The sequence below is a fragment of the Mizuhopecten yessoensis genome, unplaced genomic scaffold (genome assembly GCF_002113885.1).
Source record: "Mizuhopecten yessoensis strain PY_sf001 unplaced genomic scaffold, ASM211388v2 scaffold1313, whole genome shotgun sequence".
NCBI lineage: Eukaryota > Metazoa > Mollusca > Bivalvia > Pectinida > Pectinidae > Mizuhopecten > Mizuhopecten yessoensis.
Genome location: NW_018403984.1, coordinates 845,868 through 861,294, shown reverse-complemented (window position 1 = coordinate 861,294; position 15,427 = coordinate 845,868). Strand labels below are relative to the sequence as shown.

Here is a 15,427-nt window from a genome sequence, read left to right as displayed (position 1 = left end):
TCATTATACATATGATATAGGGTTTTAATGGGGGAAAAAATCAAGTTCCATAATTAAATCATGTCATGATTTTTTTATCGTAAACTAAAATTCAACTAAAATATATATATATGTTACACATTTTTTTAAATCATATTAGACTGAATAACAGAGGAGAAAAAATACCAATGTTCAGGGTTCGACACTAACTGTTTTTGTTTGGTAGTCCACAGGACTAGTTGAATAGATTACTTACTAGTCCTTTGTCAATGTAACTAGTCCAACTCCAAGATTACCTGACAAGGAAAAAATTGTGTGATCTACAGCACTAAACATCAAAAATAATTGACTGTAGGAGACTAAAAATATAACTACTACCATAAATATATGGTAAAGTTTTTGGAAAATTTTGACAATCATGGTGCGATGAATATCTGATTTTTAGCAGTTTTCTAAATTTTAAAATGAAATGTTCTTATTTTATAACCGTATTTTTCACAAGTCCAAAGAACCAGTTAGGTTAGGTGATTCACTAGTCCTCGCTGAAATCTACTAGTCCAGGATTAGGGGACAAGTGTTAGTGTCGACCCCTGATGTTGTCACAAATTAAATACCAACATTAGTGGGGTTTCCTTTGATTTATTGACAGCATCATTTTGTTCCTTGTGACCTCACAATGTTTGGTTAACTCAATAGGAACAATTTATATGTTCCTGACAATGTGTTTTATATTTACAGTTAAAAAACAAAAATGATTAAGACATCCACAAGAAGTAGTACAAAGACTCCAATGGCAAGCAAGAGGTAAAGTATATACATATATATATACCTATACATGTACATTGTACAGTGGCACCAGGCTGATTGTTGCTCAGGAATAGGCATTACTTAAAAAGAATTTATGACATTGCATTTTATAGCTTGGATGTTGCTGAGCATGGGGTGAGATTTTGTGCAGGCTAAATTTTACATGTAACTCTTCTGTGATGTTTGTGTGTATAAATCACAATACTTTTCTTAAAATTTATTTTATTATCATTAATGTTTGTCAGATACCTTGATGCCACTGCCAACAAACTTGTACATGTATCAACTGTAGATGTAGGGTTGAATGTTCCTTTCATGTGCCTACATTCACCCAGTGTCATATACAGGTCAAATGTCTGTATTTCCTAGTCCCTGTCGTACTTGACTAACTTGAGGTACTGCAATGAAAGTTTACAAAATCTATGTGCATCACCACTATATGCGTTGTCTTGTTTTCTTGTGCTTCAAATTGAAGTCAGATCAACGGTTTGGTCATAAAGGATTAAATCCCCATATTTCGGATGAAGGACAGTATAATCCAAATCACTGTGGCTACATTACAAGTTAATTGTTGTTTTATTGAACATTTTATTGTAATCTGTCATTATTTAAGGAATGATTTTTATTTTTTCAACATTTATGAGGTCATAACAACAATGGGTTTATGGACATATTGAATGAATCGCGTTAGCGATTCATGTAAAATATGTCCAAAAACCCATTGTTGTTATGACCTCATAAATGTTGAAAAAATAAATATCATTCCTTATATTTACATTGACGAATCCTTTCAGTGGATCGATATAACAACGAATAAAACAAATAAACAGGGTTTGTTCCTGCTTATACACGGGTGCAACGCAGTGGCGAGAACAGTGTTTTTTCGCGGGGAAATGTGACACTATCGTGAGAGATCTTAGCAACCGTCAACAACAATAACACAACAAAATGTAGTTCCATATTCAATGTTTATTTGTAGCACAGGACACGTAAATACGTGGATATTTCACAAAGCACAGTTCAATAATATTTTAAGATGTAAGAATTAAGCATCTAGGTCGGTCGTTCCGAGTGAGTAGTTTTTGTAGTGTATTACTACGCAGTGTGATCAGGTTACTATCAGTTTCCACGTGCTGAGATTCTATGAACACATGTGTTATGCATTTATGAATGTAATTTTTGTCAATGGGTCTAAGCATACAAAATGTAAATATTTGTGTCTGAAACATTTATTTGTATATTTGGTAAGCTTAAACAAGGCATATGGTATATAATATGTCTATGGTATATAATATGTCTATGGTATATATGTCTATGGTATATAATATGTCTATGGTATATGTCTATGGTATAGGAAGTTGTTAAGAATCTCCGTTCCTTCAGTTTCCTTATACGTAAATCATTAACCAACTGCAGAGCAGTGTCTTCTCAATAATGAATGTCTGACATGTTTTCTAAAAAAAATATTTAAATGAAAGAATCATTGAAATGAAAATTCTGTTTTGCCTCTGCCATATTTATTGCCTAGTATAAGTTCAGGTCACAACTACATCTTTACCTTAAAAAAAGTTAATCAACACAAAGTAATACAACAACATTTATTCCTTACATTAAATATAATGTTTTTTTTCAAAACCAAATTATATACCTTACTTTGGTTTCATGTACATAAGACTATGTTCATTGTTACAGTCGATTGCCTCTGCCCCAGAAATATTCCAAGAAATCGGTTCCCACCCCAGGGTCCTGTCCCAAGGCACGCCCCGCCCCAAACTTCAACAAGATCCACAAGGACTGGCAGGACAAATTTGAGACAGGAAGAGTCTCTGGCAAGAAACCTTGCACTGTGGTATGTATATATGAAGACAATTAAAGTAGAGTTTCATTGTTTATATACAGTGTTCATTTTAATGTTGAAAATCAGGGCTCAGATTGACCCTCTATCGGTCAATTCAGGGAGTCATTATAAGTTTTTGGGGGTCACATCATTTAAGTAGATTTAAGCTTTGTATTGGTATAAATGTAGCCACTAATTAGCTGAATTAAGGTGAGTAGTTCAGCTGTATTGAATGTATTAGGAACACTTACTTTTCTTAAATTCAGATATATATTCAATCTATTACAGTAGAACAAACATAATTTGAGTCCCTGAGTCACTGAGTCATTGAAATGAACATGTAAATCTTCAATTTCATGAAATTTATGTAGAGCTAAATGAATTGTGGACAAATAAAAGTTTCATTGAATTTCATCAAACATTTTATTGCTGAATTCCAACAAATATTATATGTTATAGTCAATAGATGTCATCTCCAGTTCCAACATGTTTTGTTATATTGAGTACATTTAAATCAAATACCAAGGATTTATTTTAATGAAATTACAGCTATATTTCAGTCAAATGTATTACTACAACCTTTTTCTTGTGTTTATCACTCATTGGGTGTCGTTCTTATGCGGATTGCTGACATTTTGATGAGCCACACAAAGCATAAACATGGCATGGATTGCCTAGCTCTATATCTATACATACATGACACTTCATGATGTTTTCCTCAAATACCAGCCATTTAAAATCTTACAGCCACCTGGTAAGGGAATGTTAAATTTTTTAGTTAAAACGTCTTTTTTTTTGGACTGGTGATCCTTCAGTTCAGGGACGTCTGTTTTGGGTTTGTACACCTATATAAAGCCAAACTTAGATAGCTCCGTTATTACATGTCGGCTGAAAATGTCACTTGAAACTTCTCAAGTGTGGTTAAGTCAATAACTGTAGTCACATTTGAACAGTTCCTAGTGCTGAACTAGGAGAGTGCCACCTTCAATCGAAGGGCAGTAACTCAAATAACTGAGTTCATTGGGGTACGTTTTTGCACTTCAAAAAACAAATAAGCCAGCATTTGTATGAAATTTTATTTTCACCAGAAAAATAGTAATTGTGACAATTTGGCATTATTGTTTGAAATACATTGCATCAGAACGATGCATGGTAATTTATTAAAGCATGTCAAAGCCTGATTTATTGCATCACAAGTGCATAAATATGAACACTGTGATATGGTTAAGAAAACCCCCACTTAGTCTAACTTCGACCCATAAGAACACGGTTTGGACCAAGAGAAAATTTGACAAATATGCGTATTCGAATAATGCTTGATCTATGAAGTAGGATTTCATAGTTTTATGTTTAAGAGGCCAGTTAACTAGTTCCTCTGTCCCCTATGTACAGTTATATGGGGCCACTGCATAAAGTGGTTGTGATTTATTAGATTATTCCCATTACATCCAATTTTCTAAGAAATGCAAAGAAAATTTTATGAAGTAAAAAAGTGCATTGTTTAAGGATTACAGATTAATTTGATAAATAATGTGTTCACAGCCTCGAGAATTTGAAGTGACACGCCCGGGGACCAGATTTACACACAATGGTGACTCTGATGGAGAGAGTCTGCCTGATTTTGAGGCTGACCAGCTTGCCTTAGAGACAATCTTAAATGACCATGGGGTCGGACAGAATCGTATCACAGGGCGAGCCACAGTGGCCACAGAGAAACCAAGGTAAGCCAAGGGCCTGTAAGCTGTAGGAAAATTAGCTCATGAAATAGAGAGTGACCACTGAGTATCCAAGGGGCTGTACTAGAACTTTACAAGTTATGTAGGTGATATAATAGACAGCGACCACTGAGTATCCAAGGGGCTGTACTAGAACTTTATAAGTTATGTAGGTGATATAATAGACAGCCAGCACTGAGTATCCAAGGGGCTGTACTAGAACTTTATTAGTTATGTAGGTGATATAATAGACAGCGAACACTGAGTATCCAAGGGGCTGTACTAGAACTTTATAAGTTATGTAGGTGATATAATAGACAGCGACCACTGAGTATCCAAGGGGCTGTACTAGAACTTTATAAGTTATGTAGGTGATATAATAGACAGCCACCACTGAGTATCCAAGGGGCTGTACTAGAACTTTATAAGTTATGTAGGTGATATAATAGACAGCCACCACTGAGTATCCAAGGGGCTGTACTAGAACTTTATAAGTTATGTAGGTGATATAATAGACAGCCACCACTGAGTATCCAAGGGGCTGTACTAGAACTTTATAAGTTATGTAGGTGATATAATAGACAGCCACCACTGAGTATCCAAGGGGCTGTACTAGAACTTTATAAGTTATGTAGGTGATATAATAGACAGCGACCACTGAGTATCCAAGGGGCTGTACTAGAACTTTATAAGTTATGTAGGTGATATAATAGACAGCCACCACTGAGTATCCAAGGGGCTGTACTAGAACTTTATAAGTTATGTAGGTGATATAATAGACAGCGACCACTGAGTATCCAAGGGGCTGTACTAGAACTTTATAAGTTATGTAGGTGATATAATAGACAGCCACCACTGAGTATCCAAGGGGCTGTACTAGAACTTTATAAGTTATGTAGGTGATATAATAGACAGCGAACACAGTGTATCGAAGGGCTGTACTAGAACTTTATAAGTTATGTAGGTGATATAATAGACTGCGGCCACTGAGTAACCAAGGGGTTGTACTAGAACTTTATAAGTTATGTAGGTGATATAATAGACTGCGGCCACTGAGTAACCAAGGGGTTGTACTAGAACTTTATAAGTTATGTAGGAGATATAATAGACAGTGACCACTGAGTATCCAAGGGGCTGTACTAGAACTTTATTAGTTATGTAGGTGATATAATAGACAGCGAACACAGTGTATCGAAGGGCTGTACTTGAACTTTATAAGTTATGTAGGTGATATAATAGACTGCGGCCACTGAGTAACCAAGGGGTTGTACTAGAACTTTATAAGTTATGTAGGTGATATAATAGACAGCCAGCACTGAGTATCCAAGGGACTGTACTAGAACTTTACAAGTTATGTAGGTGATATAATAGAAAGTGACCACTCATCTTGTTTTATAGATATTGGAAATAAACAGTTATGATGCTTTTAACTAAAATGGGTTCAGTTTTACAGATTCTCAGTTTAAAGGGTATCCATGCATGTAACTTAACCTTCTCAAGTTAAAATGACAACATTTTGACATAATGTATGACTATCATGTTCAATATGACATTGCAGTGCCATCTTGAATTAAATGACATCATGTATATTGTTTTCATTTGAACGTGCGTTGGATTACATTACATTTTCTCCAGCGCTGGTAAGATGAAGCGAAGTCGGAGTGCCCACAGCATTGGGAAGAGGAGAGTATTCGGAGAGTTGGCATGCGATCCTGAACAGAAACAAAATGGACGTCGCCGTAGCAGAAGTGCCAAGAAAGCACTTGAGTTTTCAAAAGAGTTTCAGAAATCTGCAGGTGTGTGAATGGTGTGATTTGATACAGAATAGACAGTGCTATTATATATTTTACACATATGTATATATTTGTAGATTATCAAAGTGTTTTCCGGGTTTGTGAGTGAGAACAATTTTCTCATCGCAAGAACGCGGATAAAATCAAGTGACCACTCAAGATGTCACATGACATGAGCAGATTTTCTATTTTGAGAAAGATACATTCTCAAGTCGTTCTCTACCTCTTGATTCGTTTCATACTGACAACCAGTGATAATGAATTTATCGTACTACTGGTACTTGGCATGCACTGATATATAGATGATAATGTTAATATCTATTTGATGAAATATAATTTTACTTCAGTGTGGAAATAGTTTTATTTGTCACACCTAAGTACGAAAGCAGGAAAAACTTCATGTTTCTTCCTTTTTTTAAAAAAAATCAGGACTAATGAAATCGAGAATATGTATATCAAATTCAAAGTCCAGGTCCCTTTAAATTCAAAAATACCAATGCTTGACGTAATGTTTGTGATTTTGGGAGCTTAGGCATGATGGTATGCTAGGATTAATAGGTTGGAGTGTGTTTTGTGTTAGAGACAGATGGTCAAGTATCAATGTTTTTTGGGAGGGAGAGGAGTCAAGTGCTGGTAGTTTTGTGTTAGTGGGGTGATCCAGTTGTGATGATTTTGTATGTGTTATACTAAGATGGTCAAGTATAAGTATACAGTCTGTGTTATAGAGTCAGAGTTCCAGCCAGATAACCAGGCTATGGAAAGCATCCTGAATGAGACGGGGATATCTGTAACTGACAACAAGGATCAGGGACGGTTCACATACGCCGGTCCAGCAGCCACTGCAGGACCAACACAGGTCTCATGCTTGTTACTATTTCAAAAGCTGTTAAAATTGGTGGAAAAATAATAACACAATACAAAGTGCACCTGACTGATGATGGCACAACTAGTGTGTTAAATAGAGAATAATACACGCCTTTTTCCATATCACACCCAGTATCAACCCGAGACTGCAATATCAGCCCAAGGGCCGTAGGCCCGAGGGCTGATATTGGTCGAGGGTTGATACTTGGTGTGATATGGAAAAAGGTGTGTTTTATTCTGTTTATTACATACTTTATACTAATAAAAACTACTATCTTATGATCAATTTATCTTTTTGAAATATTGAAAAACGAAAAATAATTCCAAAAGGGGTGTGATTTTGCGGGCTGATATGGGTTTGGGGTGTGATACGGCAGGTACTGATACAGGTTTTGGGGTGTGATACGGCGAGGGCTGATATGGGTTAGAGCAAATGTGTCGTATCGCATATACAAAAAACCCGTATTTATTAGTAAGTATGTAATAAAAGGGGATAACATCACAATAAACATGGCTGATCACCCTCATGTGGAAGTTTTCAGTGATCTTTACTTTTAATTTTGATTATTTTTTCCGGGGACTACTGAATTCCATTAGGATTCTATAAACAGAAGGCTGCTGAACCTTTGAAACAACAGAACACAGACATTAGAGCCCAATTGCTTTGTATTATAACAATACGTATATCTATTTTAAATGCAGAAACGATGATAGCATAGTAGGTCCTGTAGGATTCCTTATTATAAACATATTTCAATGTAGAGAACTAATCCCTTAGGGTTTGTTTTTAACATGCTTTACTCTTAACAAATAGGGTTGCCTGTGGTTTCTAATAAACAATGTTTTACTGTAGAGACTTATTTCTGAAGTCACATTGCACATTGTGGTTTGTTATAAAAAAAACAATTTCTGTGCAGAACTTATTTCTTACATCCCATGGGGTTCATAATAAACAGGCTTTACTGTAGAGATCTAATTTCTTAGTTATGTCTTGCAAACATGTTTATAACTATATTGTCAAACTCAACATCAAGCCTGGTGTGTGATTTCTGTATGTTGAACAAACCTTTATAACCCATTGAATGTGTTTGACAGCAGATCCGCCAGTCACTGTACTACGTTCCACAGACAGACAGGATGTCCATGGCCAAAGCTATGACAGCTTACCAGAACCTGTTGTTGTCCAAACTGGACTCCAAGGGTGCTAAACTCCAAACACCTACAGGTAGTAGCTACTTTGTCTGTACAACATGTAGTTTTTGGGTGTTTTTTTTTATCACAAGCAATATATCTAATCCCTAAAGTTGGAAGCTTTGCATTTTAATGTAGAAAGCATAAACTTGAATTTGTCAATACTGCACACATTGTTTTATTTGTCAGTTTTGTGTATCAATAATATTGAAAAATATGCAGATACGATCAAACTGTCTGAGCAATTCTTGTATTAAGTGACCCTGTCTATAGGGACCCCTTTTCTGCAAAAAACCCCACCAAACTCCACAAAAAACAAAGTTGTCAATTTGTTTTCTTTATAAGTGACCATTCAACATCATTTACTGGTAGTGCCAGTGTGTCCCTTACCGCCCTCCCCTCACAGCTAGTAGATATAATGTCAGGGCTAGGACTAGTAGATATAATGTCAGGGCTAGTAGATATTATGTCAGGGCTAGTAGGTATTATGTCAGGGCTAGGACTAGTAGATATAATGTCAGGGCTAGTAGATATTATGTCAGGACTAGTATACGTAGATATTATGTCAGGGCTAGTAAATATTATGTCTGGGCTAGTAGGTATTATGTCAGGGGTAGGACTAGTAGATATATGTCAGGGGTAGTAGATATTATGTCAGGGCTAGTAGATACTATGTCAGGGCTAGTAGATATTATGTCAGGGGTAGTAGATATTATGTCAGGGCTAGGAGATATTATGTCAGGGCTAGGACTAGTAGATATAATGTCAGGGCTAGTAGATATTATGTCAGGGCTAGTATACGTAGATATTATGTCAGGGCTAGTAGATATTATGTCAGGGCTAGGACTAGTAGATATTATGTCAGGGCTAGTAGATATTATGTCAGGGCTAGTAGATATTATGTCTGGGCTAGTAGGTATTATGTCAGGGCTAGGACTAGTAGATATATGTCAGGGTTAGTAGATATTATGTCAGGGCTAGTAGATATTATGTCAGGGCTAGTATACGTAAATATTATGTCAGGGCTAGTAGATATTATGTCAGGGCTAGTAGATATATGTCGGGCTATATTCATCTTCTCTGAAAGTAAAGGTCAGGCTATAAGAATTTTCCGAATTCTGTCTTTTGGTTAGTACCTTAAAAACAAAATTGTACACACCTGCACAGGTAAGCATCAAACCATTGGTGTGTCTCCTGTTTTGAATGTTGAAAAACTACAAAACAGTTGTACTTCTCAACAAAACAACTTGTCAAATAGAATGCAGGAAATAATCCTATGATGGAATCACGACTTTCTGATCCCTCTGATTTCTTTATTAACATTGTTTGTGTCACAACCTACACAATCGTCAGAAACAGTGTTTGTTACTAGGCAAGCAAAGTAAGGATATATTGGGCCATGCTACTAAGCTTAGCTTGAGTAAAGTAGCTAACTATCAATAATTCATGGTCATATAGCTAAAATGAAAATATAATTTGACCCTTAATAATTGGTTACAAGCAACACAGCAGATTGCAAATTATACTACTTAAGGTTAATTTCAACTTTTGTGAACTTATTCACAATAAGTCTTCCCTATGTTGTTTCATTATCAAGTGCATTGCTGTCTTCCCCAGATGAGTCAGTGAACAATGTCCTGGACAGGTACAACCACAGCCAGCAGATGCCCAAGGTTGTCCAGTCTCCGTTTGGGAGGACAGTGGCTGCCCCTATTAGAAACTCAATTTATAAATCGTATCAGATCCAGTCTAATCTACGCAGCCCTCATCCCAATGCTCCGACAGACAAAGAGGAAATGGCTGATGTTAATTCCCGAACGGTACGTAACAAAGGGTCTCCGAATATAATCTTGTGTATGCCATAATTTATAAAGTGTTATAGATAATTGACTTCAACAGTATACAAGGTAAGAAGAGACAACTCTAATGTAATTTCGTTCTATGTAAACAAGTTATATCAGTGCAAAAATATTACCTTACTTGTTATGCAGACCTAATTTCAACCTGTAATAAACTATTTGGAAAACACTTTATTACAAAATATGAGTTAATTTGTGTTGTAAAGGGACTAGTGCCCCATACCACAATGAACTATACTTGAATTTAATTGTTTTTTGTATACTTTCAGCCTAAAAGGGTGATGACACGGGAGGCACAGGGCAGTTCTAGGAGGGCACCCTATAGCTGCAAATCATCCTCTAAGGTATATCTATCTACAGATTGGCATAGTATAAGCCAAACAGATATCCAAGCTGACTCTCTCAAAGATATCTAGGCCATTTGTTGACATTTGAACAAAGATTCCTTAACTTAGGAAAATACTGAAAGTAAATATTTTTGAGTTAAGGAAAATCCCAAGTGAAGAAATTGTTTGCACCTGTAGTTTTGCTTCCTATGAAAATCTTAAGTTAAATTTTGTGTAAGGTGCATTCGTGAAAATAGAGCCTGTATGCTTAAGACATTTGATTTCTGAACATAGGACCCAATAAATCTTTACCCTCTGGTTAGTCCATTGATATCATTCATCTGTTAGCTTCATAGGATATCATTTGTCATAGGATATCATGTCATAGGATAATGTCATAGGATATCATTTGTCATAGGATATCATTTGTACATTTGTAGATGATATCCTATGACAAATGATGTCCTATGATAAATGATATCTTATGACAAATGATATCCTATGTTTTAAGATATCATTTGTCATAGGATATTAATTATCATAGGACATCATTTGTCATAGGATGTTAATTATCATTGGACATCATTTCTCATAGGATATTAATTATCATAGGACATCATTTTTCATAGGATATTAATTATCATAGGACATCATTTGTCATAGGACATCATTTGTCATAGGACATCATTTGTCATAGGATATCATTTGAACTGTTTTACATCATCCTGCTACATTTCATCTTAAAAATAGTTATGCACTCATGTTTGAAATGGAGTTGGATAGAGAAATCTTTTGGTACTATTTCAATCACTATGATCGGGGAGACTTCGTGGTGAGTACTGGAATTCATGAAAACAGATATATATTGCTCTACTAATGATGTGTGTGAATATATATTACCAGTAATATACATCAGACATTTTAAGCTTACACCAAACACAATTCTTAAAAAACTTGTTTTGTAGAAAAATGTGAAATGGGCAGATGTCTTGAATGATGAAACTAGCTGTGATGTTCCAGTGGCCTTTAAAAAGGTAGGTCAAGTTTTGTATTTATTGATTTTCTGCAAGCTCTTTATTCCGTTCTTCAAGGAATTGGTTTCTTTATGTAATGTTAAACTGGCCCATTTCTGTAGTCACTAACTGGTATAAACCCTTCTGATGATTGAACAAGTGTTTGTGTCTCTGCCTTATTTACTTTTCATCTGTCTTTATTACAATCAAGATACATTGCAATAGTTTACAGAAGAGAAAACAAGTCTGTGACTAACAGGGATTACAAAGAGAGGGTCAGTGGTCTTGTGTTGATCGACTGTATAATAAGGCACCTTTCCCAAAACAGTACATTAATGTCACATCATTTAATGTCATGTTTCACTGAATATCATGTTACCTGCTGACAAATGAGAAGTGATATTAAGTGAAATTCACTTTACAATTCTAGATTTAATTTCCCTACTTTGGCTTTCATAGTTTTGTTTAACTTTTCATTGCAAGTAGAAAAAATCTTGTTAAATTTAAACCAAATGAAAAGTTTATAACCATAAATTGTTCTGATTTCAAAAGACAGGTCAATCCCTCTTTCCCTGAAACAGTCCATCTCATTATTGATCTGTGTTGGCATTTTTATGCCCCCGTCATAAAAGGGGGGGGGGGGCATATAGTGTTACCCATGTCCCGTCGCGTCGCGTCGCATGACCGACTACCGTCCCGTCCCGATTCAATGTAAACACTTAGCAACTTCATTCTTTGACAGATTTTGGTCAAACTTTATACAAAGGTCAAGTATGGGTATACTTCGGACATCGTTGTATTTCAGGGATCCAAGGTCAAGGCCGAGGTCACACTTGCTATATATAGAAAATCATCAACTGATTCAATTTAAACACTTAGCAACTTCATTTAATATGTTATGGAAATGGTAATAACATACAGAAAAAAACATGAATATTATAATCAACTTTAAGTGTAGTACCTTGTGTGTGTGCATGTTACAGGGTATCAAGATCAAAGTGGTTGTAACTGTTTATAGAACACTGAAACTAATTTCACATGTCAGCAGGGGCATTTATGTCTTACAGACATTTTCTAGTTTACGTCAATTTTTCCTAATTTCAACATATTACCTGATTGCATATTGCTACCTGATCTAATGAGGTCATCAAGATTCTGTTTGGCGTTTAAAAGACATGAATAATATAAGTAAGCAATGGAAAACCTATAGAAATCTTGCCTTGAAAACCCTTGAATTTAAGTTTGAAGTTTTATAAACTCCTTGAAAATTAAACGGCACAATATGGTAATAACTTTATATATTATATATTTAAAATAATCATAATTAGATAATCAGAATCAAAAGGTTGTAAGTTGCAAATCTTTTATGGAATTTGATTTTCCCATGATTTATTTTATGGTAAGTGTCCATTCATACACGCTCTTGTTTAATTCTGCAAGAAAACTTGCTTAAATATATTTTTTTACTATGAAAATTAGTAAGCACGTTCAATATATAAAAACTTTTTTTCCACCCAAGTTTGAAGTTAAGCAAAATCGTAATTCATCATACTCCACTTCTATTTGTTGATAGATTCTGCATGATAACCCTTTTAAATATCACGTGCAAGCTTAGATTATTTCTTTGATAGAATGGTGTGGTCATCACTGAAATAAAAAAAAAATCAACAAGCAGAATTCACATCCTGAAGCACCTTTTTGATTAACAACCAGCATAACGTATCTGCCACAGAAACGTCTCAAAGACAGATTCTGTCCCTGATTGCTGACATGGTCGAGTGGTTCTGGGAATTAAAAGGCCGCAACAAATGGAACTTGCTTGATTTGGTTTGAGAAAAGTTTGGGAATATGACTTGACATCATACTTAAATAGGAGAAACAAGCCATTGCATGGTAGTTAAAGTTTGTCTGTCTTAAAAGAATGAACTAGGAAATGTTCATTATTAAATATAACCTGTTGAGTTACCTGCTTTGTGTGGATCAGAACCAGATTTTGGGGCGTAACTTTTACATTCTCGTGTACACTGTATCCTGACAGGTCATTAGAATTTCTAACATATTTAGTAGTGACCCGCATCACCCAGAATTGCAGGGTCTGACATCACATCTGAAATTTTACTTTTACACACACTGAATTTCCTTCCCATGATGCATCAGTTTGTAATCCCCCACACAGCAAAGTTGGCAGGGGTTTAAGAAGAGTGATCAAAACAAATTTAGTAACCAATTACTAAGAAAATCTTCTTACCAAGTAACAGTTTAATTGGTCGTCTTGTTGAGTAAATAGTAAATTACAACAGCAACAAATACAGTGCATGTATGGTGCTATAAACCTGCATTTATAAGTCATCTTAGAATCGGTTATAGATTTATTTGTAAAGGCAACGGAAAGCCTCTGGAGCTCTCAAATTATGTTTTCTTTACTGAATACAAATCTCAAATTTTTCTCAATGCTTTGTTTTGAACTGATATTTTCAATGTTTTAGGAGATTGTCTTATTCTAACATTATCAATGTGTAAACAGCTACCATACAAGGAAATTACAGCAAATCTGATACGTCAAAAACGTTAATCCAGCATATGTAGAAAACATTGATATTCAGTTTTTAGATGAATATCAATGTTAATCCAGCATATGTAGAAAACATTGATATTCAACTTTTAGATGAAAGGAACTTAAGAGTAAAACCAATCCACATGTTACATAATGGTTTTTACCATCATATAGGTCTGGAAATTGTGTCTCAACAATTACAGTTGTCTCCCTTTTAACCATCGGTGCATACCTAACATTGGAGCAAAATAATAACTGACATAACCATGACATTGAAATGTATGTCTGCATATTAAAAAAAATCATTTTAACCTTCCATACATTTTCTAATAAAATATCTGGTATTCATGTACTATGCTGCTGTAGTTTTTGTATTGTTTTCAAAGAAGTAGATTTTATTTTTTTGTAAAGGGAAGTAATTCCAACATCCTTACAATTTATACTTGAATATTAGGAACTACCAGGTACATATGTGGCAGAGGAAACTCCCAATACATTAATACATTACTGTTATCTTGGGAATAGGTTTGTTTGATATAACTAGAAACCATCTGTTTCTATAAAAGTAGTATTGGATTCAACACTGAACATTCTTGCTTTAAAGGGACATCACGTGAAAAGGCGTTTTTTTTTTTAATGAATGTATGTATTGTATGCACTTCCACTTATGTTACCTCGCTATCCCCATATTCATAGTCCGTTCCAAATGTCCAGTTTGACCACTTGAATTGTTCGGGAAAGCCCGGCTAAAAATAGCGCCGATAACGTCACCTGATTAGGCAGCAAACACAAGTGGTGCGAGCGAGATGAAACGGTTTACAAAGGGGCCCTCAGAGAGGGGCCGTCAGGCAACTGCAACTTCTTACCGCACTATGAAACCAAGTTATATGATTTCTAATTCCGTATTCAAACTTATTGAACAGTAATTATTCATCATCAGAAGTTAATTGCACACTTGCCAATATTAAGAATTTAAATTTATTTAGCTTTTAACATAAATTTGTTGCCAATAAAATTAAACAAAGGATGGGGCACAAGTTTTTACAATTTATCACAGCCTTCTCCCGTGACCGGTACAGGTGGTACGGGGCTAAACACTCCCTCAACAATGGGACAAACCTTTCTGTAAAAAGGAATATTCACGAGACGAATATCCCTTTTCAAATGTTTACATAAAGTGCATATATGCAATGACAAACTACACGCGAATATAAAAAGGAAACGTTTGTGAATTTATTTATTACATTAAACAACTCAATGTCTTTGGCCATTTTTTTTCTAGACCATGAATATAAATCTATGTATACTCTCTTTCCCACTTTCACTGTCTCCAAACGCTAACATTTAGGAAGTCATATTAACCATCACACACAATAAACTGTATGGCAAAACCACTACGTGTACATGTAGAATATGTGTCAATAAGGAACGTGTTGAGATACTTGATAATTATATTTTTTCAATACTTTACAGAGATTAAAGCATACTT

At 35.1% G+C, this 15,427-nt stretch overlaps 1 protein-coding gene across 2 annotated transcripts in view; it reads left to right on the top strand.

Moving 5' to 3' along the window:
- Positions 1-15,427, top strand: part of LOC110459485 — a 78,680-nt gene that overhangs the window by 2,146 nt on the left and 61,107 nt on the right. Inside the window, exons 2-10 of one of the 2 annotated variants that reach the window (XM_021511776.1) lie at positions 718-783; positions 2,479-2,635; positions 4,166-4,344; positions 5,974-6,134; positions 6,857-6,987; positions 8,094-8,220; positions 9,804-10,006; positions 10,315-10,389; positions 11,337-11,405. In XM_021511776.1, the coding sequence (XP_021367451.1) occupies positions 731-783; positions 2,479-2,635; positions 4,166-4,344; positions 5,974-6,134; positions 6,857-6,987; positions 8,094-8,220; positions 9,804-10,006; positions 10,315-10,389; positions 11,337-11,405 (1,155 nt within the window). In that variant the 5' untranslated portion in view covers positions 718-730. Of the gene's footprint in view, positions 1-717; positions 784-2,478; positions 2,636-4,165; positions 4,345-5,973; positions 6,135-6,856; positions 6,988-8,090; positions 8,221-9,803; positions 10,007-10,314; positions 10,390-11,336; positions 11,406-15,427 lie in introns of both variants that reach the window. The other variant, XM_021511768.1, reaches the window with a different exon arrangement.